The following is a 23174-nucleotide window of genomic DNA, read 5'->3' as shown; positions in this document are numbered from 1 at the left end:
TCAGATTCCCAGGAAGAATCTTTCCCGGCCTACGAGGATTCGGATGCTGATGAATCCATTCCCTCTGCCTCTCCTCCTGAGGATATTTCTTTCGGGGAGATTCTCCACTCCATGAGAGAGCATTTTCAGTGGCAGGGCCAGGATTTCTCCGACTCCAGGAAAAGGCTTTGGACTTTCCTTAAGTTACCCTAGCACAGGCCTTTAGCTATACCCCCAGTGTTAGATGTATTGGATGATGTGTACTCAGACTCCAGTACTTCTCCTGATTCTCTCCCTCCTGCTCCTGTCAAGCCAGACAGATATTACAGGGTTCCTGAAACTCATAAACATCTCTTTAAGGCACACTCTGTTGATCTAGAAACTATTTCTCAGGGGCCCAAAGGAGTGGCCACCTCCACGGCCAAAAATCCTTTGCCCGCAGACAGGGAATCTAGGTCCCTGGAGAGGTGGGGTAAAAAAGTTTATACTTCATCCACCCTTACAATGAGGGCACTTAACTGTCTTTTTCATATGTTTCAGTATCAGGATTTCTTGATGGATGATTTACAAAAGAAATTAACCTCTCCTGAGCCTTTAGATAGAAAGGCCTTGTAGGATTTGGTACATAATACTCAGCAGGTTAGCAGTCATTTTCTTCAGGGTGGTTATGATGCATTGGAAGCTTCATGTAGGTCAGCTATGACAGGGGCCGTCATACGTAGACATGCTTGGTTGAAAGAACAGACATTGCCAGATCATGTTAAAATTAAGCTTCTAGATGCACCTCTGGAAAAAGATAAGCTATTTGGTGCTAATGCACAGGGTGTGTTGAAATCAATAGAGGAAAAAGCTAAATCAGTACAAACAGTCAAAGATTTCCTCCAGGTTCAGCCACCAAGGTTCAGCAGGAATTGGCCTTCAAAGAATTGGTCCTTTCCAGACACTGACAAGTTCCAAAGGGGAAAAAACAGGCGTCCTCGAGGTAGAGGGCATTACCGAGGCTCCTACAGGGGCCGCCAATGGCAACCAACAAATCAGAGAAGTGGCGCTGTTCCACAGGTGCAACCACAATGACTTGACTTTGACACCGCCGACCAAGGCTCAAAGAGAAGCACCTTTAGGCAGAAAATTATCCTTATTTTCAAAAAATTGGCACGTTTTTACAAAGGACAAATGGATTTTGGACATAATAGACAAAGGTTACAGGTTCCACTTCCATACCTTACCAGCAAGACAAGGCATGCCAAACCTGCCACACAATCAAAGGGCAGAGGCACTCTTACAAGTTTCAAAGCTACTACAAATCAAAGCAATAGAAAAGGTTCCTCCTCAGGAACAAGGCCAGGGATTCTACTCAAGACTGTTCCTTGTTCCAAGAAAAGAAAAGCAATGGAGACCTACACTAGACTTGTCCGCTCTAAACACTTTTCTCATTGTGCCAAAATTCAAAATGCTGACGTTACAGCAACTCCTTCCCATGCTGGGCAAGGGGTCTTGGCTGGTTACTCTGGACCTCAAGGAGGCATACCTGCATGTCCCAATCAGACACAGCTGCAGAAGATACCTCAGATTTCTTGCAGGGCCAGAGCATTATCAATTCTCAGCATTGCCTTTTGGCTTATCTACTGCGCCCAGAGTATTCATGAAATGCCTGACATCAGTAATTGCGCACTGCAGACTCCAGGGGATACAAATATACCCTTACCTGGACGACTGCCTTATTCAAGCGGACAGCAAGCAAGCCTTGATAAGAAACTTGGACTATGTCATTCATCTACTGCAGGCTTTGGGATACACAGTCAACATTCAAAAATCAAGACTACTGCCATCCCATCAAATCATTTTCTAGGAGCCAAACTGGACACAGATTCACAAATGGCTTTCCTCACAGAAGAAAAACAAGAACAATTACCAGTTTACTTCAAAAGCCTAGCAAAGCACACCCAGATGACTGCAAGGAAGATCCTGCAGGCCCTGGGTTACATGGCATCTTGCATTCTTCTGATTCCACTGGCAAAACTACACATGAGAAAACTACAATGGTACCTAAAAGATTTATGGTCTAAACACAGCCACAACTTAGAAGCAACTATTCCACTCATTCCATGTCTACAAAAGGAATTTTTGTGGTGGGCACAAGCAAGCCTGCTAAACAAAGGCATGTCCTTCAGCAAACCTCAAGCAAGCCAAACCATTACAACAGACGCCTCAGATCATGGATGGGGGGCACACATGGAGGGCAGATGCATTCAAGGGCAATGGGCTCCCCGGGAATTGCATCTGCACATCAATCAAAAAGAGATGTTGGCAGTGATTCATGCAATCAAGGCCTTCGGAAAATTTCTTCAGCAAGGTCATCTGTTAATAAGGACAGACAACACCACTGTTATGTGGTACATAAACAAACAGGGAGGCACCCATTCTTACCCCCTCTGCAGACTAGCAATGACTCTTTGTGAAAGGTCCCTGAAACTGAACATACAGTTGCAATCCCAGTTTGTTCCAGGCAAGGACAATGTTCTGGCGGACAGTCTAAGCAGAAACATTATGGATCCGCACGAATGGATGTTGCATCCAGACATTTTTTCACAAATAACTCATGCATGGGGAAGGCCGGACATAGATCTCTTTGCCTCACACCTCAATCATCATCTGAAGAAATTTTGCTCAAGGACTCACCATCCTCAAGCCTGGAGAATGGATGCTCTCTCCTTCAGCTGGAATTCTCTAACAATCTATGCATTCCCACCTTGTTACTGAAGATCAAAGCAGAACAACCGAAGGGCATTTTGATAGCTCCAGACTGGCCAAGGCAGCACTGGTATCCATTACTAAGGAGCATAACTCGCACCAAGCCGTGGCCCCTGCCTCAATGGCCTCTGCTTATAACTCAGCACAATTACAGGACTGTTCATCCCAACTTGCAAACATTGCAACTGGCAGCTTGGAGGGTTCCATGATTTCTACCCATATCTCTCTCTCCAAAAAAGTTCAAGAGATCTTACTGGAAGCACGCAGGCCTTCCACCAGAAAAACTTATTCAGCCAAATGGAAGAGATTCAACATCTGGAATGCCAAAAAGGGTCAGGATGCATCAGTAATGAGCATCCCACAGATACTAGAATACTTGGCAGAAATGCTTCACAATGGCCTTTCATATTCTTCCATAAAAATACACACTTCAGCAATTTCAGCAAAATACAACACTGATCCACCTGTGTTTTCACATCCTTTGCCAAGACAGTTTCTAAGAGGGATAAAGAATATCAAACCTCCAAGGAAACCACCAGTGCCTGCATGGGACCTCAACTTCGTCTTGGAAAAATTAACCCTTCCACCTTTTGAGCCAGCAGCATCTTCAGAATTGCAATTTCTCTCCTGGAAAACAGTTTTCCTGTTGGCAATTACTTCAGCAAGAAGAGTCTTGGAGATACAGGCCCTCATGGCAGTACCTCCATTTCTCATTTTCCATCAGGACAGAGTCTCTTTAAGAACCAATCCTTCATTCATGCCAAAGGTGATATCCAGGGTTTCTCTAAATCAAGCAATTCACCTGCCTACTTTCTTTCCCAATCCTCAAAATAAAGGAGAAAAGCTTCCGCACACTTTGGACATACACAGACAATGGCACTACTACTTGGACAGAACAAAGGCCAGCAGAAAGTCAGACCAACTATTTGTAGCCTACGCAGCTGGAGTACAAGGAAAGGCAATTTCCAAGCAAACAATTTCAAAATGGATTGGAAACTGCATCAGATTCTGCTACTCTTTCCATGGAAAAGGTGTGCCAGCCAATATCAGGCCACACTCCACCAGAGCTACAGCCACCTCCACAGCCTTTCTAAGAGGGTTGGCTACAAAGGACATTCTAGAAGCTGCTACATGGAGCTCCATGCATACATTTTCCAAGCATTACAACCTGCCTTTATATTCCAGATCCCGAGCAGGCTTTGCTTCGGCAGTCCTGCAGGGCATTTTAGCTACACCATCCTTATCTTAGATCCTACCACCCCCAGCTTGGCTATGGTATTCAACCCATATGTAAGGACTGCAGTTGCATTCTTGAAGGACATAATGTACCTACCATAAATGTAGATGTCCGATAGATATGCAACTGCAGTCAGGTTTTCCCTCCCTCCTACCCCTCTGTTATTCTCTTTATTGCGTCCACTCCCCCTTTCTCAAATTAGCTGGGGAAATCTGTTATGGTGTATCTGTTTATTACTGTTGTGCATGTCTGGATTTTTTATCCATTCTCTAAATTTAGCCTTCCTTGGAGGGGACCTGGCATCTGGGGCAAGAAACACTGAAGAAGATGGCGTCGCCTGATGCTTTTATACGCTGGCCGCTCTGACGTCAGGAAGGAGCCGACATCAGCCGACGCCGGACCCAGACTTTGGAATCCGGCCGACCGAAGGGCTGCCTGAGGCAGGACAACCCATATGTAAGGACTGCAGTTGCATATCTATCGGACGTCTACATTTATGGTAGGTACAAAACTGCACTTTCTTCTTACTCCAGTGGTGACACTTTCTATGGACACCTCCTCTTTAGGTTTGAGATGGGGAACATTTTAAGGAGAAGATGGTCCAAGGAACATGGAGTTAGACAGAAGACAGTCTTCACATAATCATCCTGAAGATGAGGGTGGTCCTTCTAGTGTGGCAGGAATTTCAATGCCATCTCCCTGTGGGGGTGATCTACATCCAGATACTGCGTCTATTGTGTGGTATTTGAGAAAGCAAGGAGGGACCATATCTTACCTGCTTTATTAAGAGTCCATGAGAATTTTTTGATAGCAACACATTCTGGGGAAAGCCAACTGTCCTGGTATAGGCTCATCAGAACTTTTATGACATGGTATGAATAGTTTCTCAATCCAGTGGTTGCTCATTAGATATTCAACTGCTGGGGCCATCCTTGCTGTGATCTTATTGCTTCCACAACCAACATCAAATGCAGAAGCTACTTTGCTCTAATTCCTCCTAAAGGACAGCCACCAAAGGATACTCTTGTTTTACACTGATGCACCAGTCTCCTTTGCTTCTTCTCCCCTCTGCTCCTGATGTCAGGATTTCTACAGAAAGCAACAGCCTGCAAAGCCAAGGTGATCCTAATTGCTCCATGCTGTCCATGACAGATGTGGTTTCCCCTTGTTCAGTCCTGACTTAGGGAAGTTCCCAACCAGGATCTTCTGTCAAACTCATCTGGTCAGCCTCACCCAGACATACTCAACCTAAAGTTAACAGCTTGTTTTCTCCAGGCCCCATATTGGCTAAAATAACATTGTTCATAGGTTCATAGGTTTTTATTAGGCTAATGGCCCTGGAGCCTTTACAAGCCTAGCCCATAGAAGTGCCCTGGCATTGTGCCATCTGACATTAATTCCCAGTGCCTCCCTGAGGTGAACTTTCTATTACCCATTCATTCATTAAGATTTCTCTTGAAGTGGGTCAGCGAGGTGCTTTGCTTGACATGTATGGGAAGTCTATTCCAGAGCATGGGCAGTCTCTGGGTGAGGAACCTGTCCCTCCAGCATATTCTGTTGATTGTGGTAATGAGGTTGGGGTCTCTGGAGCATGTGATGCTGAGGGATTGGGATTTCTTCATATGTAGCATTTCTAACAGAGCTGGGTCAGATATGGCTTTTTAAGTCAAGCAGAAATCACCTCTAAGTAGGCAATATGAGGCAGAGAATAGCTGGAGTCTTTTGAGTCTGTCCGTGTAGGACATGTGTTTAATGCCTGTGATCCTCTTCAGGTACTTCTGTGGCCTCTCCAGCTATTGCAGGTTTCTAGTGAGGTACATGCAAAATTGGGCATTATACTCCATGATTGGTCTAATGAGGGAAGAATAGAGAGAGATGATGACATCTTTCTTCCTGGATGTAAAATCCTTGGTTGAGATGTGCCACATAGAAGGACTTTCTGACCACAGTGGCAATGTGGTGGTCGAAGGAGAGGCTGCTGTTAACCTGCATACCCAGATTTCTTGTAAAGCCTTCAGTGTTCAGTGGGCTCCAATCAATGTGGTAATTAGTGGGAACTGAGTTTTTACCAAAGCGGGATGGCGACACATTTTTTGGCACTAAGCTTAAGGGCATGGTTTTGACACCAGTCATTGGTCTCAGTGAGGCCTTTCTGTAGGATGTCTGCATCACTTGGGAGTTAATAATGGTTCCCAGCTTGTAATCATCTCCGAACTTGGTCAGCCAGAGTCCCTTTGTGTTGGCCTGGACTTCTGAGAAGTAGGTGCTGAACAGGAGAGGACCTTGGACCGATCCTTGTAGGACTCCACTCATGACTGGTTGGCAGTCTGACTTGGAGTCTGCTACTTTCACACTATGTGTTCTATCTGTGAGCCAGTTTCAACCCACCTAGTGATGTAGGGGTTGATGCCTAGTGTGATGAGTTTATCAATAATTCCTGAGTGAGGAATGTTATCAAAGACCTTGGACAGATTGAGGTAGGCTGTATGCACTGCCTTACCTTCAGCCACAGCCCTGGTGACTGACTCAAAGAAGTCAACCAGGTTGAGCAGGCATGATCTCCCCTTCACAAAGCCAAATTGAGTGGGGTCTAGAGTTTGGAGATTTCCTGTGTCTTCGTTAATCAGGTCCATGATGATGCACTCCATAGCTTTACATATCAGACTCATCAGGCTAATGGGGCAATAATTCCTACGGTCTGTAATCGCTCCCCCTTTATGGAGATGGATGACTGTAGCAGTGCACCATTCATTAGGGACAAAGCCTGAGGTGAGGCTGTGACTGAACAGGGCACACAGATGTGGTGCCAGTTCGCTTTGTAGTTCATGTAGAACACAGCCGGGAATATTATTGTTCCCATGGAAGCTGTATTCTTGGCCTTGGACAATGCAGCTTTAACCTGTGCTGCAGTAATGCTGGGTGCCTGGCATTCTTCCGGTTTTGTGATTGGTCCTTTGGGGGAGTGAGAGGGATAAAGTTGCCACTGAACCTGTCAGCCAGTATGTTGGCTGGATATAGGCTGTAATATTGTGCAATATCTCAGAGCAAATCTTATTGCCATGGAGGTTCTTGATATAATTATAGAAGGCTTTGTGATTGTTTTTAGTGTCTGCCACAATTCTGCCTTCATAGCTGGCTTTAGAGGATTTGATGAGGGATCTCAACTTTTTGTTGAGGCTAATAAGGGAGTTTTTCCAGTCTTGGGACTTCACCTTTTTCTGCAACAGTTTCTTCCTTCTGTTGTAAAGTTTATTAATGGCAGAGGACCACCAGATTGGCTTCCTTTTTTTGGAGGAGAGTGTCTTGGTTCTTTTGGGTATGGTTAGTTCCATGCATTTGTGTACATGTTCGCACAGTGCATTGGTGTATGATTCGGCAGTCATGCAGCTATTTTCCATTGGCATGGGTGCCGTGAAGTTAGCCACCTCTGCTTTTGGAGTCCAAAGTCAGCTTTGGAAAAGTTTTTCAAGGTGGTTACCTTTGCGGGGGAGGGTGGGAGGATGATATATGGATTTCCATGATGATTAGTTTATGGTCGGATCTTACTAGGGAGGGATTGACTACTGGTGTAGAGCAACGGTTGCCCATGTTAGTAATAACCAGGTCAAGGATGTTGCTTCTTCTGGTTGGGGTCAGAATGAGCTAGTCCAGGGCATTGGAATCAATGAATTCCAGGAAGCGTTGGGTCAGTGTATTGGTGCTTGAGTAGTTTTCCCAGTTGATGGAGGGGTAGTTGAAGTCTCCTAGTAAGAGAGTGTTGGGTTGGACCTTGATAGATTCCAGGTTGCTGAGGAATGTGGAGTGAGAGTCTAGAAACATGGTTGGGGACCTGTAGCAGGCTATGGTCTGGATCGCCGTTACCCAATATTAGTTGTACCTGAAGTATCTCAGATGTGTTATGCTGGGCTACTAGTCTGAAGGTGCGCATATCCTTTATGAATATGGAGACACCACCACGTTTGGAGCTTCGGTCCATGTTTCAGTGGTTAAAGATGTGGAATGTGTTATAGCCTGGTAGCTCAGGGGTGCTTTCTGCCAATTTAAACCAGGTCTCCCTTACAGCACAAATGTCGAAGTTCTCCATTTTGAGGAGTGCTTCGAGCAAGTGCATCTTGAGATTTAGACTTCTAGCTTTGAGCAGCATGACCCTCAGATTGCATTTATTTATAGCTGTTATAGTGGTAATTTCGTCTTTGGAACACTGCCTAAAAAAGGAACTATAGAGGTGGCAAGAGCCTTGGCCAGTACCTGGAAACCCAGGGGTGACACATGCAAGCCATCTCTGGCAAGGCATCAAGGTCTGTCAGTCATGTCATGCCAAGCAGACTGATACTGGATTCCATTAGAATGACAGCAGAAACTTAGCCAATTGTTGAAGTCAATCATTGTTTGTTTGTACTGTGGTATAATTCTGGGTGATCGTAGGATACTGCTCAGGGCTTTTGCCATACCTGCTTGGCCCACATAATCCGAGAGCTTCACCATATCTCTTTTCATGTGATCCAGGGAGGTGTGTCTCAGGTCATTCACACCCACATGGACAGTGAAAGAGTCATACTTGTACTTATTTTGGAGTGACCTGAGTGCGTGTGTTGTGTGTCGGATTCTAGCAACTGATAAACAACTGACTGTTATCTTCTCCTTATTCAACCTAGTAAGTGGGACATCTGTGTGCCTCACTATTGAGTCACCTATGATTAGTGTATTGAGCCAGGTGTTTAGCCTTAGGGCTTAGGTTGAGGGACACACTGTGGAGGTGAGCTGTGTGTCCTGTGGTTTGTGCTGTGTTGTGGTGATAGAGTGCATTTCTGTCTTGGAGGTCTCTGCTGTTTGGGTAATTTTCTATTGACAGCCTCCGCAAAGGTGGGTGTGTGTTTTGTGTTTTTATGTGAGAGTTGTGATAGTGGGTGTTCTGGAGGGCTATGTGTTCCATGTGGTGTAGTGCAGCTGTTGACCTTCTCCTCTTAATCAGCTAGTCCGGTCTTAGCTGGAGAGTGCATAGCTTCCAGTTTGGTGATATAATTGCATCTCTCGCAAGTCTGAATGTTGGGAGGTAAGAGGAGAGGGTTGTCTGTGTACATGAGGCAGTTGCTGCACTGCCTCAGAATGCCAAAGTGCACCAGGTTAATAGGAGAAAGCACAGGGAACTGCACATTAAACATGCCAGAAATGTTTATCATAGCAGAAAAACAGCAGTGAGCCACTAAATTAAAGTTTTATATGGATAAAGGAGCAAGAAAACTCTAGAGAATGCTTTTAACTGCAAACAAATCAGTTATGTGATGCACTCCTTGGCAGGAAATCAGAACAAACAGGTGCTCAGCAAATGGGGAAAATTTCCAGTTAATACCTTTCATATAGTGAAACTAGCTAAAATAAGCTTTACAAACAATGTGACAGTATTATTTATTTATTTATTTCTAGTTTGATGACCGGGGAAGTCCACTGGCCCCAGGGAGCACATTTTCAGTGGAGGCCGGGGAGCAAAGCTCCACAGTACAAAGTACAGTTAAAGATACAGAAATATATAGTAAAAACCTTATTTATTTTAGAAGGTAATTTGCTTTACTTCTGCATCTCAAAAGGAATGTACTCATAAGGTGTACAAAAGCAAATGGAGAGTTTTAGGTGTATAAAAGCAAATGGAGAGTTTTACTGTATGGGCATCCATTCAAGATAGTGACCCCTTCTCTCTGGGGTATTCTACAGTAAAATTGCATTAGCTGTTGTCTCAGATTTCTATAATGGCATCAATGCATATTCCATTGCTTCTCAGAACTTGTGCAACACCTTTCTAAAAGGAACCTTTGTACCTCACCCTCCTATTAATGAGCCTGTCCACCTTGGGACCGCAGCTTTGAATTATAAATCTTGATCAGAACCTCCCTCTTAGCCAGCTTCATCTGCTCAGCTAAAATTCCTATATTTGAAAACTCTTTCTCAAGTGGCAATAATGTGTACCAAAAAGTTTTCAAATTGCAAACACTATCTTCTTGCCCTCCCTATTTAATTTTTCACAAAGAACGAGTTTCTCTCAGCAATAATCCTTCCTCTTCCTAAGGTCGCTACAGAAGATGACTTGAACTAGCATCCCTAACCATTCTGAAATTAGTATTTTCTTCATACTTTAGGCATTTACAGACAGCTCAGATTCTACCTTCACAAGACCCAAGCTTTTTAAGAAGGATTGTTTCTAACAGATTAGGACAAAATGTTTCTCAATTACCCTTTCCAGATGGCTGTCTGGCTGTATTTCATTTTCATATTCTTCTCAAAAAAGACCAGTACCAAGTAAACTAAAGGAGCATTCTTCAAGATCACACTCAACATCCATAGTCTTTTTCAGGCATTCCTTTGTGGATGAAATGTGTGCCACAGCAACTCGGTCTGTATTTCACACATTGGCCAAACATTACAAGTTGGATATATTGATGAGAACTTGGGCCTTCCATGGAGCAACAGTTCTAAATGATACTATGTCATGATACCACACAGTTGGTCAGATAGTTTGAGATTTTGACCCATCAGCTAGATCAGATGGACATGATGGTGCAGATATGGAAGTTATGTAGTGATTTTATTATCAGATTATTTTATTCTAGTCCATCCAATACAGCATCTTTCCCTCCATCCCCTTTCCAAATTGTCATTACACTGAGGACTTGGTATAACAATTGAAAGCTCCTTTGCTTATCTCTCCACTCTTCCAACAGTCATGGCTTTCCATTTTTAGTTTACAAACTTAATCTGAGGAGAGTTAGACAGAGGGGATTATGGGATGGCAAAAGATCTTAAAGAAGCTTGAGGCTTGCAACAGTAGCAGGGCCACATCTGGTCTGACAAGTGGCTCAGAAACCAGCAGTCGTATCAGATGAGCTAGGATGAAGAGATCCTTTATTATGATAAGTATATAACTTTCATTTACAACCTATCCTATTTTGATATAAGTGCCAGAAATTTAGTCTAATAAATTCAGACTTAGTGTAATAAGTTTAGATATGGCAGTGGAATAGACTAAATTTTAGCAGAATCCATTGTTTAAGGCAGCAAGGATCTGAGATTGAAGGAATAAGTACCTGACAGGTATGCTAAATTCATGTGATTCACACATCTTACCAGGAACAGAATACTTGTTTTTGGTAGTGATGACCTACATTGGTAATTCCTGATGCTTTTCTGTGTAATAAAAAAAAATAACTACTGTGAAGTTTCAAGGACTAGTGGTAGTTGTGGCCCATTGCATTGCAATTGTTAGAGTCCTTTCTGGCATAGTGAATGCTGAGGATGGGAAACAATCTGCTTCTTATACATCATTTTAGATTGTCTTTATCATAAGGTATGCCACAGGAAGGAAATATAGAGTTTTGAAGTCTGAAGCAGAGAGGCAAATTAGGGGGAAAGAAAGAAAGAGGTTATTACCAAGTTTGTAAGTCTAAAGCAGGTGGAAAAAATAGTGTGTGTGAAGAGAGTCAGCAATATGGAGTTTCTGAACCTGAAGCAGAAAGGCAAACTAGACAGATACAACTCTCAATGGTAATTAATAAGGATCAGCTGCCTCTAGGTTTACATCATGGCCCCTACCTCTTGAAGGAGTCACATTTCTAACCTCTGGGTTTAAAGGGGATACTGAAGAAGTACCCTCCAGTGAGTTGCATCTGAAGGATGAAGGCAATCTGGAAGAAGTCTTTGAAACCTGAGAAATGGATGGGAGCTGTTGTACTGCAAAGGAAAAAATAATTGAATTACATTGGCCTATACAATAAAACACTTAAGGGGAAATATTGGTATCTGTAAGTACTGTTTATTTTACTGCCCAGCTTTGGGAAAACCCTCTGTAATCAATGTAAAGGAATACTAAGCTTGTGTTGATCATAGGATCTTAGGAGGTTACTAGGCTAATGTCCTTGGGGCCCTTACAAGCCTAGCCAAGAGTTTATTCCTAAAAAGGAAACCTCAGTTTGCACCTGTCACTCCTGTCAGTGAGGGACAAAGGTGGAACCCCTGGGACAAAATCTTTGGTTTCCTATCCACTCATCAAGGTTGCTTTTGAAGAGGGTCAGTGAGGTACTCTGACTTGTATGGGAAGTCTATTCCAGAGACAGGGCAGCCTCTGGTAGACAAACCTGTCTCTCCAGCAGATTTTGTTGATGTCGCATATTAGATTTAGGTGTATTGAGCAGGTAATGTGCAAAGAATTAGACTTACGGCTATCTCTAGTAGGGCAGGGTGTGATATTGCCTTGTAGGTGAGACACAGATCACCTCTGAGCAATCTGTATGATACCAAGTAGTGTGATAGTGATTTAAGCTTGTCCGCATAGGATAGGTGTTGGAGGCCATGGATTCTCTTTGTGAGGTATTTCTGTGGCCTTTCTAGTTAGTGCAGGTGTTTGGAGAGGTACATACCAAACAGGGCATTATACTCAGTTATAGGTCGAATAAGAGAGGAGTAGAGAGGTAATAACCTCCTTTTTTCTAGATGCAATCCCTTTACTTATAAGATGAATCAAGTAAAAGGCTTTTCTGACCACTGCTGCCACATGATGGTCGAATGTGAGATTGTTGTCAACCTGAGTACCCAAGTCTCTTACCACAGGTTGTGTGCTTAGGGGGTTGCCGTTGATGTGGTAATCAGTAGGGGTCATGTTTTTGCCAAATGGTACGATAATACTTTTTTTGTGTTTAGCTTAAGGCCATGACTTTGGCACCATTTATTTGTAGCTGTGAGACCCTCTTGCAGTATGTTAACATCAACTGGGGAGTCAGTGACAGCACCCAACTTAGTCATCCACAAACCTGGTCAGCCACAGGCTCTTTGTCTTTGCCTGGACCTCTGAGAAGTATATGCCAAACAGTAAGGGTTCCAGAACATATCCCTGAGGAACACCACTAGTGACAGATCTACTGTCGGAGGTGGCAGCACCTGTTTTGATCTTGTGGATCCTGTCTGTGAGCCAGTTGGCCACCCATCTGACTAGATAGGGATTAACACCAAGTTGTGTTAGCATTTCGATGATGCCCGAATGGGGGATTGTGTCAAAGGCCTTGGCCAGGTCAAGGTAAGCTGTATGTGCTGACTTTCTCTCATTTAGGGCCTTGGTGACAGTCTCAAAGAAGTCAACTATGTTCAGTAGGCAAGATCTGCCCCCGGAAAATCCAAATTGGGTGGGGTTGAGTGCTTGGCAATTGCCTGTGTCCTTGTTTATGAGATCCATAATAATACGCTCCATGACTTTACAGATCAGACTTGTCAAGCTGATGGGGTGATAGTTTCCCAGGTCAGTAGTGGCACCACCTTTGTGCATAGGGATGACAGTGGCAGTTCTCCACTCTGCTGGAATGAAGCCTGTAATTAGGCTGTGGTTGAATAGGGTGCTCAGTCTCGAAGCTGTTCTTTCTGGAGATGGTGCAGAATACAGCCTGGGATACTATCAGGTCCCATGGAAGCTGAGTTCTTTGCCTTGTATAGGGCCTTTAACACTTGATCTATAGAGATGTGAGGTGTAGGACAAGTATCGGGAATGTCGACTGGGCCTTTGGGGACGATAAGGGGTTGAGGTTTGTGCCGAACCTATCAGTCAGCAGGTTGGCTAAATCAGTAGGATCAGTGTAAGTGGTACCATTAAGTACTAGTTTGGAACAAACTTGGACTTTGCCATGGAGGTCCCTAACGTAACTGAAAAAGGACTTGTGGTTTATTTTTGTTTTGGAGGCTAGTTTTAACTCATAACTGGCTTTGGTGGTTTTCAATAATGATCTAATTTGCTTGTTGAGGCAGATCTACTGGCACCTGTCTTTGCTGACATCTTCAACACATCTCTCAGACAGGCTAGTGTGTCAAAATGTTTCAAGTCTGCCATCATCATTCCTGTACCAAAGAAGTCATGCCCAGTCACATTAAATGACTACCGACCCATTGCACTCACACCGGTAGTGATGAAATGTTTTGAAAGGATGGTCAAAGAGAATATATCAACTTGTCTGCTTGCATCTTTTGATCCTTTACAGTTTGCTTACAGAACAAATCGCTCCACTGTAGACGCTATATCTCTGGCAATGCATCACACTTTCAACGATCTTGAAGACTGATATTGCTACATACATATGCTGTTCATAGACTTCAGCTCAGCCTTCACCACTGTAATACTGCAGCAGCTGTTGTCTAAACTAAGTCAGTTAGGCATAAAAAATACATTCTTTAACTGGATACTCGACTTTCTGACTAACAGGCCTCAAACAGTTCGAGTTGGCAAGAACCACTCACAATGCATTTTCCTGAAAAAAGGGGCCACACAATATTGCATACAAAGTCCACTTCTCTTCACAGTACTGACCCATGACTGCCCTGCAAAACATCAGACAAATCACATCATCAAGTTTATTGACGATACCACTGTGATCGGCCTCATCAGAAATGATGATGAGGGGGCATACAGAGAGAAGTGAACCAACTCACCAGATGGTGCACCAACAACACCCTAGCATTTAATGTTGACAAAACAAAAATAAATCATTGTTGACTTCAGGAGTAAGCACGGGTCCCACACACCCATCACCATCAGTGGTGCAGCAGTGGAAAAGGTAAAAAAAAACACCAAATTCCTAGGGGTGCACATCTTAGATGACCTATGCTGGGCAACAAAGACCTCATGCCTTGTAAAGAGAGCCCAGCAACATCTCCAATAACTACAGCGACCATGAAGAGAAAACCTCCCCTTCAGCATCCTCATGATCTTCTACAGGGTCACAACTGAAAGCATACTAACAACATCACAGTCTAGTATGAAAACTGCTCATATGCAGGTCGCAAGGCATTAGAGAAGGTTGTAAAGCAGGCCAGGAAAATCACAGGATTGAACCCACAGTCCTTACACAACCTTCATTCTTGGAGATGCTATAACAGGGTCATGAAACTGATAAGGGACAAGTGTCAGCTTGCACATGGACTGTTCCACCTCCTGTCTTCAGGGAAATGGAAGCATGAGGTGTGAACATCAAGATTTAGGAATAGTTTCTTTCCACAAGTGGTCAGACTGTTGAACAACTAACCTTAACAATGTCAACACTAGAACACCATAAGTGCAATATGACTATCTTTACTGTCGTAGAATTAAATTATTCTAAGTTATGCACAAAATTATTACTTGCATAAGTACTGGAACTGTAAATTATGCTATACTATCCTATCTTAAAAATGGTGGTGGGTAAGTTATCTGCGTGTGTATTTATATCTGTACTGTCTTGAATTTCTTCTGCTATATGCTTCCTTCACCCTGTTGTGAAAATGTTTTCAATGCACACGAGAGTGAAGCAATGAAATTTCATCCAGTGATGCATTGCATTTGTTGATCTGAAATGATAGAAAAGTTTACTTTGACTTTGAAGTGCTTATTACTTACAAGTAAGTCAAATAATGTTGCAGGGGACTTGCTGTACTCCCAATACATTGCTAAACTGGAATAATATCCCCATGTAAATAAAACTCTCTGACAAACTCAGTAGTTTTAAACCACTGCTTAAACAACATCTTAACCAATACTGCTTGTCACAGGGTTAAAACTTTGTGTTCACTGTACGATACTCTCCAAATACTCTCCTTAATCATAATATTCTCAACCGCTTACTGAAATGACAAAACAATTTTTATACATAACTGCTGCCTGTACAATCCACTACATTGCACATATGCTTTTACTTCCACCTTTGTAAAATCTTAGAATCTATAAATGTAACTACTGTTTATGTATAAATGTAATAAATGTAAATAGAAATGCAAGTACTCTGTGTTTGACTGGAACTTTGTATAATGCAATGTAAGCAAGTGGAGCTTTTCTCCCCGGGCATCCACTGAGAATGGATTTTACCCAGTTGGACTTTTCATGGTAGACAAAGACAAATAAAAATAAATGACTAAGGTCTGTTGTACAGACAAGACAGACAAAATTACATAAATGTTAAAGAGATGCTGACAGTGATACTTTAAAAGCCCTCAAATATCTCTAGTGTCCAGGACCTCTGCACTTTATTACAAACACCACAGTGATGTGGTATATAAATAAACAAAGAAGGAGGAAGCAGATCTTTCTTTCTTTGTAGACATGCCTTGATTGCCTGGGAGGTAACTAACACAGTGCAGTTTGAGTCTTTAAGCTGCATACATTCTGTCAGAGCAAAACATTGCAGCAGGTAAGCTGAGCAAGACTGGTACAGACCCTTACAAATGGAAACTACACTTAGAGGTCTTCCAGGAATTGATATAAATGTGGGTAATAACTCAAACAAATAAATTTTGTTAGAGGATTCTCTACAAACAGGCCTGTAAGAAAGCTGGCTTTTCATTTCCATGGGTGGTAATATTTCTGCATGGTTTTATAGCCTTTCCACGGATATCCACAGACTCTCAAAGCTAGTACTGGTAACTCTTTTGGGACAGGCAGCAGTGGCGTTTTACCCTTCTTTGGAAAATATCCAAGATCAATTACCACAGACATTCACATAGCCTGGATTTACTCATACAAGACAGGCGTTTGATGCACCCCAACTTGAAAACATTTCAGTTGAGTGCTGGGATGATAAGAGTTTTGATGCCCCTTAAGAACCCTTTTTTGTTTGGACATGCAGCAGGTACAAAGAGTCTAAAAAACTGCTAGTAGGAAATAATGTATATGCAAGTGAAAAGGTTTTTTTTTGTTGGTGCCACACTGAACCAGAAATCTTTTAAGGCCCTGACGCCTCTGTCTGCAATATATCTGTGTGAGTTATTACCCTCTGGCATGTTTTACTCTTTATCAAGATTCATGTTTCAGCCATTTCTGCTGGTCTGCCTCTGGCACCCTCCTCCTTCCTCTCCTCAGGTCAAGCTGCTTCTGAATATGGTTTTACAAATCAGTCTGCTGAGAAAATAGTTTGGCTTTTTCTTGGGATTTTAACTTTGTGCTGGAAAAACTAATACTACTTCCAGTTGAACCAGCTTATCAGGCTGACCTGAGGCTCTTTACTTGGAAAACTATGTTACTGATTGCTCTCACACTTCTGCAAGATGCGTGTCTGAGCTATAAGCTCTTATGGGGAGCTACCCATACCTCATCTTCCAAAAGGATTGGATTATTTTTTAGAATAAATCCTTTATGCCTCAAGTGGTTTCTGAGTTTTCCATGAGCCAGTTTATTGATCTCCCTGTTTTTCTTCCAGGGACAGAAACAAAAGAGAAAGAATCTTAAATTCTCTAGATGTCCACATGCAGCTCAGGTACTACTTGGATACAGAAACATAGCTATAGGGGCAGGGCAAAGGGAGCAACTGCCTTAAGATTAAAAAACTAGGGGATGCAATTGATTGATCTCAATTGCTTTTTAGTGCATACTAGTTTTAAAAGCCAGTATTGCACTTGTAGTCAAGCCTGAGTGCTGTAGCACTCCCTGTATTGGTGCAGCAAGTAGTTTGCTGCACTCTAAAAGATAAAAAAGGATTTGCTTGCATTTCTTTATTTTAGTAAGACCTAAGAGCTGTAGCTAGCACTCCCTGTGTGGTCTAAACTATAGCTACATTTGTAGCAAGCAGTCTGCTACAGTTTAACATTTAAAAAAAAAATGATTTTTTTGTTTTTGTTTTGTTTTGTTTTTTCATCTGAGGAAGGAGGGTTGGAGGCAATGGGAAAAATAGGACCTGACTAGCTCCTGTACCTTATTGTGGACTTTTTTTAATTGACCCTCGTAAAATGTATGTTTTTCTGGAAAATTACTGAGGATTAAAGTCAGTGAACAGTGATACACATTTGAATTTTAAACCTCATATCAATCAGAAAATGCATGCTAACACAAATCCTGTTACTGCAGTAACTTTCTAAGTTCATAAGAGCAATATTTAATATCCTGTTCCTATTTTAATCTCTGTCCAGATTTCTTGCAGTAAGAAGTTGAGAGGTATGGCTAGCTGACTCCTACATTTCAGGATCACCAGCCACCAGAATGCATACCTGTTTTTTTCTTTTTTTTTTTTTCTTGTGCTCTTCCATTTAAGAGCTGGGGGAAGAGGGAAGGTGTGTGTGTGTATGTGGGGGGGGGGGGGGGGCATGTCTAGGTAACAGGGGTAGACTTTTTTTTTTTTTGCTCTTCAAATCTTCATATGAAGAGCTGAAGGATGTATGATGTATGGGAATTAGCCATAGGCTCTAAAAAAACAGCTACACCTCTGATTTGACAGAACAAAATCCTCTAGGAAGGCCAATCAGGTATTTGTTTCCTGTGAAGGTAAGATAAGAAAAAAGGGCAACCAATGTCAAAGCAGACAGTTTCCAGATGGTTGTCTTAAGCTATACCTTTATGTACTGTGAGCATAACAGGTGACTTCCAGGTGGGATCAGGTCTCACTCTATCAGGGCTCTGTCTTCTGTGGTCTTTTAGAAGGGGGTGTGCTCATACTTTAACAAAGCACTATAAACTAGATTCCCATTTCAGGTCTGTAGGCTATTCTCCAGTGGCTCCTGGATTCCTAAATTCCTTCCATCTCCCTTTATAATACTAAGCATTGGTAATCTACCCAAATAGCTTAAGCTACTTCAACAGTGATTTAATATTGAAGAGTGTATAGATATGTAAGTAACTTACCATAACAGTAGGTGTAATAATAGATTGTTGTTGTAGTAGCCATCTCTTTCCGCCATCCCCCTTTTCTATTTTAGGTGGATTGCCAAGGTGTGGCAGTTTATACTCCTTTGTATTTGTTTACCTATGTATATATGTTTTATTATTTTTTTTTCTAGTATTTACTTTTTAGGGCTCTAGCTTCTCTTCTTGAAGCAAGACAGGTCTGAAGGTTTGGGTGCCCTAACCACTGCTTTAAGCAGCTCTCGTTGAGCCCCACAGTGGTTAAGGTCCATGGATGGTGACCTGAAGCTTTGAAAGCTGGCTGGCGATCATATTCTTGATAGAATGTAATCCATGCATCTTAGATTTCTGCAACAGTGGTCTAGTAATACATCTATTGTTATGGTGTTTACTTACATTAAGACAGAGTTTCTCTCAGGATAGACAGGATGAATGGTGTTTATCCAGTAATGAAGGGCAATGTTACAGTTAGACTGACATATGATAAGGACCATTCAGTGTCTCTTTTGTCAGATAGAAGAAATGTTTCCTTATTTTATTTGAATGATCTGAACATGGTTGCTGCCCTTGGAATCTTTTTAGCTGTGGCTGAGTAAAAGCTTGAAACTGAGAAGTAGCTGCTAAAGAAAGTAGATAATTACCAGGAAAGTGAACCCATGGAAAACATTGGTAAGAAAGAACCCATTCTACAAGAAAATGCTTACTACTTTACGAGTTTGATCTAGTAGGGGTGTCTACTATTTGAATTAGAGAGTGGTAGTTTAATATATATATACACGCAGATCTTTGTTGTTTGAATCCCTCTGTATGATAAAGTCACCTACTATAATAATAATAATGGTAATAATAATTATAGTAACATCCTCTTGGTAAAATAATGATGGCATTCATAAGATCCTCAGCTTTTCCTTCTTATTTGATGGTAGAAATTTAAATGCTTAAATCTGTAGTACATCCAACTTGTATCTCTTTAAAAGTTCACTTCAACAGCATTTTTTTCACAGTGTGCCATTGTAGGTGATTACATAATAGCCAACTATGTATACAGCATTGCCAGTCTGAACTAATAACCCTTAATCATTAAAATAATAACTTTTGTCTTAGCAGGCACTACAATGTTAGAATGCAGATATGTGAGTCTGACTGCATTTCTTCCACAATGTTCTGTGATTTAAAAGTATGGTGCTGCTTTTCTTCTTTTCCTAAATATTTGTTGTTGTGTTAAACATTCTTAAAAAATTTGTAAAGGAGATAAAATCATTTTAAGGGCATACAACAGACTGTGGTTCTATATGTTAATAAGTGTGACATTTAAATGTGTTTTGCAGAAACCTGGGAGCCTTCAGAGGATGAGAATGCTGAACAATTGGCAGTCCTGGATAACTTTCAGTTTCTCTTAGAACAACTTGAATTGAGCGAAAAAAAGCTGGTGCCTGACCCTGTTAAGTTTCTAGAGACAGATCCTTTGGGAGCATCTGCTGTTCATTCCAATCTCCCTGAAGAAATCTTCTTGCAGAAAGGTACTTGCTTAGAACTTTGGAACTTAGTCTCCTACTTGTTTTTAGTGTAGCTAAGCCATTGTCAACCTGTATGCTTGGACTGTTGTCACATGCTAGAAATTTGTGTACAAGGTAATGTATCTTAATCACAAGAATACTAGGTGCCATCTAATAGCATTTGAAAAAATATATGATTGAGAGCACACAACTGATTTATATTTGGACACCTTGTTTTGCCCTGGTCTATATTACTTCATTGAAATGTCATTTTTAGCGAATACCTATTTATCAAACCCTACTGAACGAAGGCTCACGTCAGCGAATGATCATCTCAGCAAACTTTCACACAGGGAAAGAAACTAGTTGGCCATCATCAGGAGTATGCCCTTTTCCCCACTGCAGTGCGATCTCTGAGTTGATATATTTAGTTGGGGGGGGGGTGAAGCCCCCCACTTAGCTGTTTTAAGATTTTCTATTTTTTTTTGTCCGATCGGTAGCTGACCCACTAGTTTATTTGCCTGTGTGAAAGTTCACTAAAACGATCGTTCATTGAAGTGAGTTTTGCTCAGTAGGGTTTGTTAAATAGGTATTCGCTAAAATGACAGTTTGACAAAGTGATATAGACCTGTTTTGCCCTTAAACAGCCTGTATTGAAGTACAGTCACAAAAATAATGCTGACCTATTTTTCACCATCTTCTTTACTTACATTTTCCAAATGTACAAAATACTTCAGAAGCTAAAATTTCATATGTCTGGCTCATATAAAATATATTAATGAAGTTTTTGTTTGTGTGTCTGTATAGAATGTAAGACCTATTAAGAAAAAATGCACCTTTTCAAGAGTAAACATTGATTCCTTGGTATGGCCAAATGACATATTGTAGTTGGATTTATTGCAAATGCATGAGTTGTATTATCAATAAACTGCAAAGGAAGCTGTCTAAAAACTATTCACATTGTTTAGCACACTGCATAGATTTGGCACAGACAAGAGGATTGCCTTGCAACAATAATAGATCAGCTTCAACAGGAACATTAATCAGGCTGCTCAGAAACAGATGAAAGGCAAGAAATAAAATGTTGTCCCATAAATTTTGTTGATATGCAAAGAGTAAGGAGTTTATTGAAAGTCCTATCCCACAACTACAAAAAAAAACTTGAATGCTTAAAAGTATTTATTACAGAATGTAGGGATGATAGTTGATAAAGCAAAATGCAAAAGTATCAGTCATGAGTAACCACTTTATTGTAAGCACTGGTGCAGCTAGGCTTTTGAGACAGGGAGTGGGAGGTACAGATTACTGGCTGCAGATTCTAGGATAAACCAAGTGAATAAGCATCCCAATTTCATCTGAAGATCATCAACTACATATTTTTAAACTTCATGTACATAAAAATAAGCACCATTACATAAAACATAGAAATTTGTAATTTGTTCAGTCACACAGCATAGCTATTGCATACTTCAGAAAACAGATACTGTAATCTACTAGTACTGAAATATCCATGCAGGACACATAAAAGTTGGCCCCTATTCTGTCCTGGTACTTAACCATTTAATGAAAGGTCTTGAGTTATCATGGGACTGTGGAAAAATAACTTAATTGCAGGTGTTATAATAATTTGGCTTCAGTGTGTCTTTTTTAGCTTTAAAATTAGTGCAAAAGTTTTGAAGACACCAGAGGGAAATTATTTGCTTACTACAGTAATTTTACCATCTAAAAAATGTAACCCAAAGCTTGCTATTAAAAACAATGTAAGATATAGTACAGAAGTGAAAGGTCAAGCTAAGCTACTTAGTATCATGACTTCTCACTGGTACTCCGTTAATGTAACCCTTGTCCTATTACTTTGTACCCCAAACATGTGAGATTGTGTTTTTTTTTAATTATAAGTTTGCTCATCTCTGGACTTATAAAGTTATGCAAATAGGATAAAATTGGTGTTTTTGATGTTACTTGAGAGGCTTAGTAATTCAGCAGACCTTACCAAGATCCTTAGCAGGTTATAAATATTTTCTGTGTTTAGAACATTCATCTGTTTGCTTAATTCATAGACATAAAGTATGCTTCATGTTTTAGTACTTGTAATGGCAAGAAAGTCATTGCCATCAGACTAGCCCTTGTGTTATGGTCCTTCGTGGCTATAATATTTAAGCAAAATAAAAGTGTACCCAACAGTAAGAAAGGGAACTATGGCCAGAGGTGCAAAAAATTAACACGGTCAGGTAAAGGGTCACATGCATGATATTCACACCTCCTAACAAGATGGTTTTCATGTTTCTGCTGCTTGTGCATGTCTTCTTAGTCCTGATCAGTAGTGTTGTGTGCTTGTTTTTTATGGAGAGGTCACACAAGTATAACAGATCTGCCTTCTTTATAGCATGGTCATAAGTTGCCTCTGTTTTTGGTAAATGTGTCCACCAATTTAACATAGCTAATTTGGACTAAGTTTTCCAACTTCTTAAGTTTCTTCATTAATGAATCTGGGTTAATGAGCAGTATTCCACTGGCGTTTCTTCCAGGGTGTATTTTCTCAGTTCTGTAGGGGTATTACAAGTGTGAATCAAAGCTTCAAAAAACATACTTTTAGTAAACATTTTTTGGGTGATGATAGCGTCACAGGCATCAGAAAATATGGAGCCCTTACATACTTCCCCTCTGGAGACCTGCACTGAGCGGTTGGGTGCAGAGTCTTCCCAGTATGGCAGAGGTATATCCACAAGGAGGGATGGAGATCAAGTTGACTTAGTCAAGATCATATCATCCCAGTTAATTGGAGATCCATTAAGAGCCTTCCTAGAAATAGAGGTGCTGAGTACCAGGGCTGTAGTAAAGTAGAAAAAGCTTTTACTTACCAGAGCTGGTGTTACCTTAGAGGCACAAGCTTAAACATTTCATGGCTGGACATTTTCCTCATAACAAAACAATGAAGTCACAATTATGTAATTTATGGAATATTATTGAGTTATGGTTACATACACAGGGTCAACATATTAAGAAAAATGATAGAAATAATGTCATTTGAAAGATTCAAAAGGTCTTTAACTGCTGCTTTAAGAAAATGGGTGTGTCAGACTGACCCTGAAGGCTTTGAAAGCTT

General features: G+C 41.3%; 1 protein-coding gene across 1 annotated transcript in view; it reads left to right on the top strand.

Annotated features, from left to right (window-relative positions):
• Positions 1-23174, top strand: part of LOC122815150 (probable E3 ubiquitin-protein ligase HERC1) — a 5886073-nt gene that overhangs the window by 3863892 nt on the left and 1999007 nt on the right. The window contains exon 47 of the mRNA XM_044087407.1: positions 19901-20092. Within this exon, the coding sequence (XP_043943342.1) occupies positions 19901-20092 (192 nt within the window). The remainder of the gene's footprint in view (positions 1-19900; positions 20093-23174) is intronic.

This window comes from Protopterus annectens, chromosome 1.part1, assembly GCF_019279795.1.
Source record: "Protopterus annectens isolate FY-2018-M chromosome 1.part1, PAN1.0, whole genome shotgun sequence".
In the NCBI taxonomy this organism is placed as follows: domain Eukaryota; kingdom Metazoa; phylum Chordata; order Ceratodontiformes; family Protopteridae; genus Protopterus; species Protopterus annectens.
The sequence above is the reverse complement of the archived record's forward strand: the minus strand, read 5'-3'. Positions and strand labels throughout refer to the sequence as shown.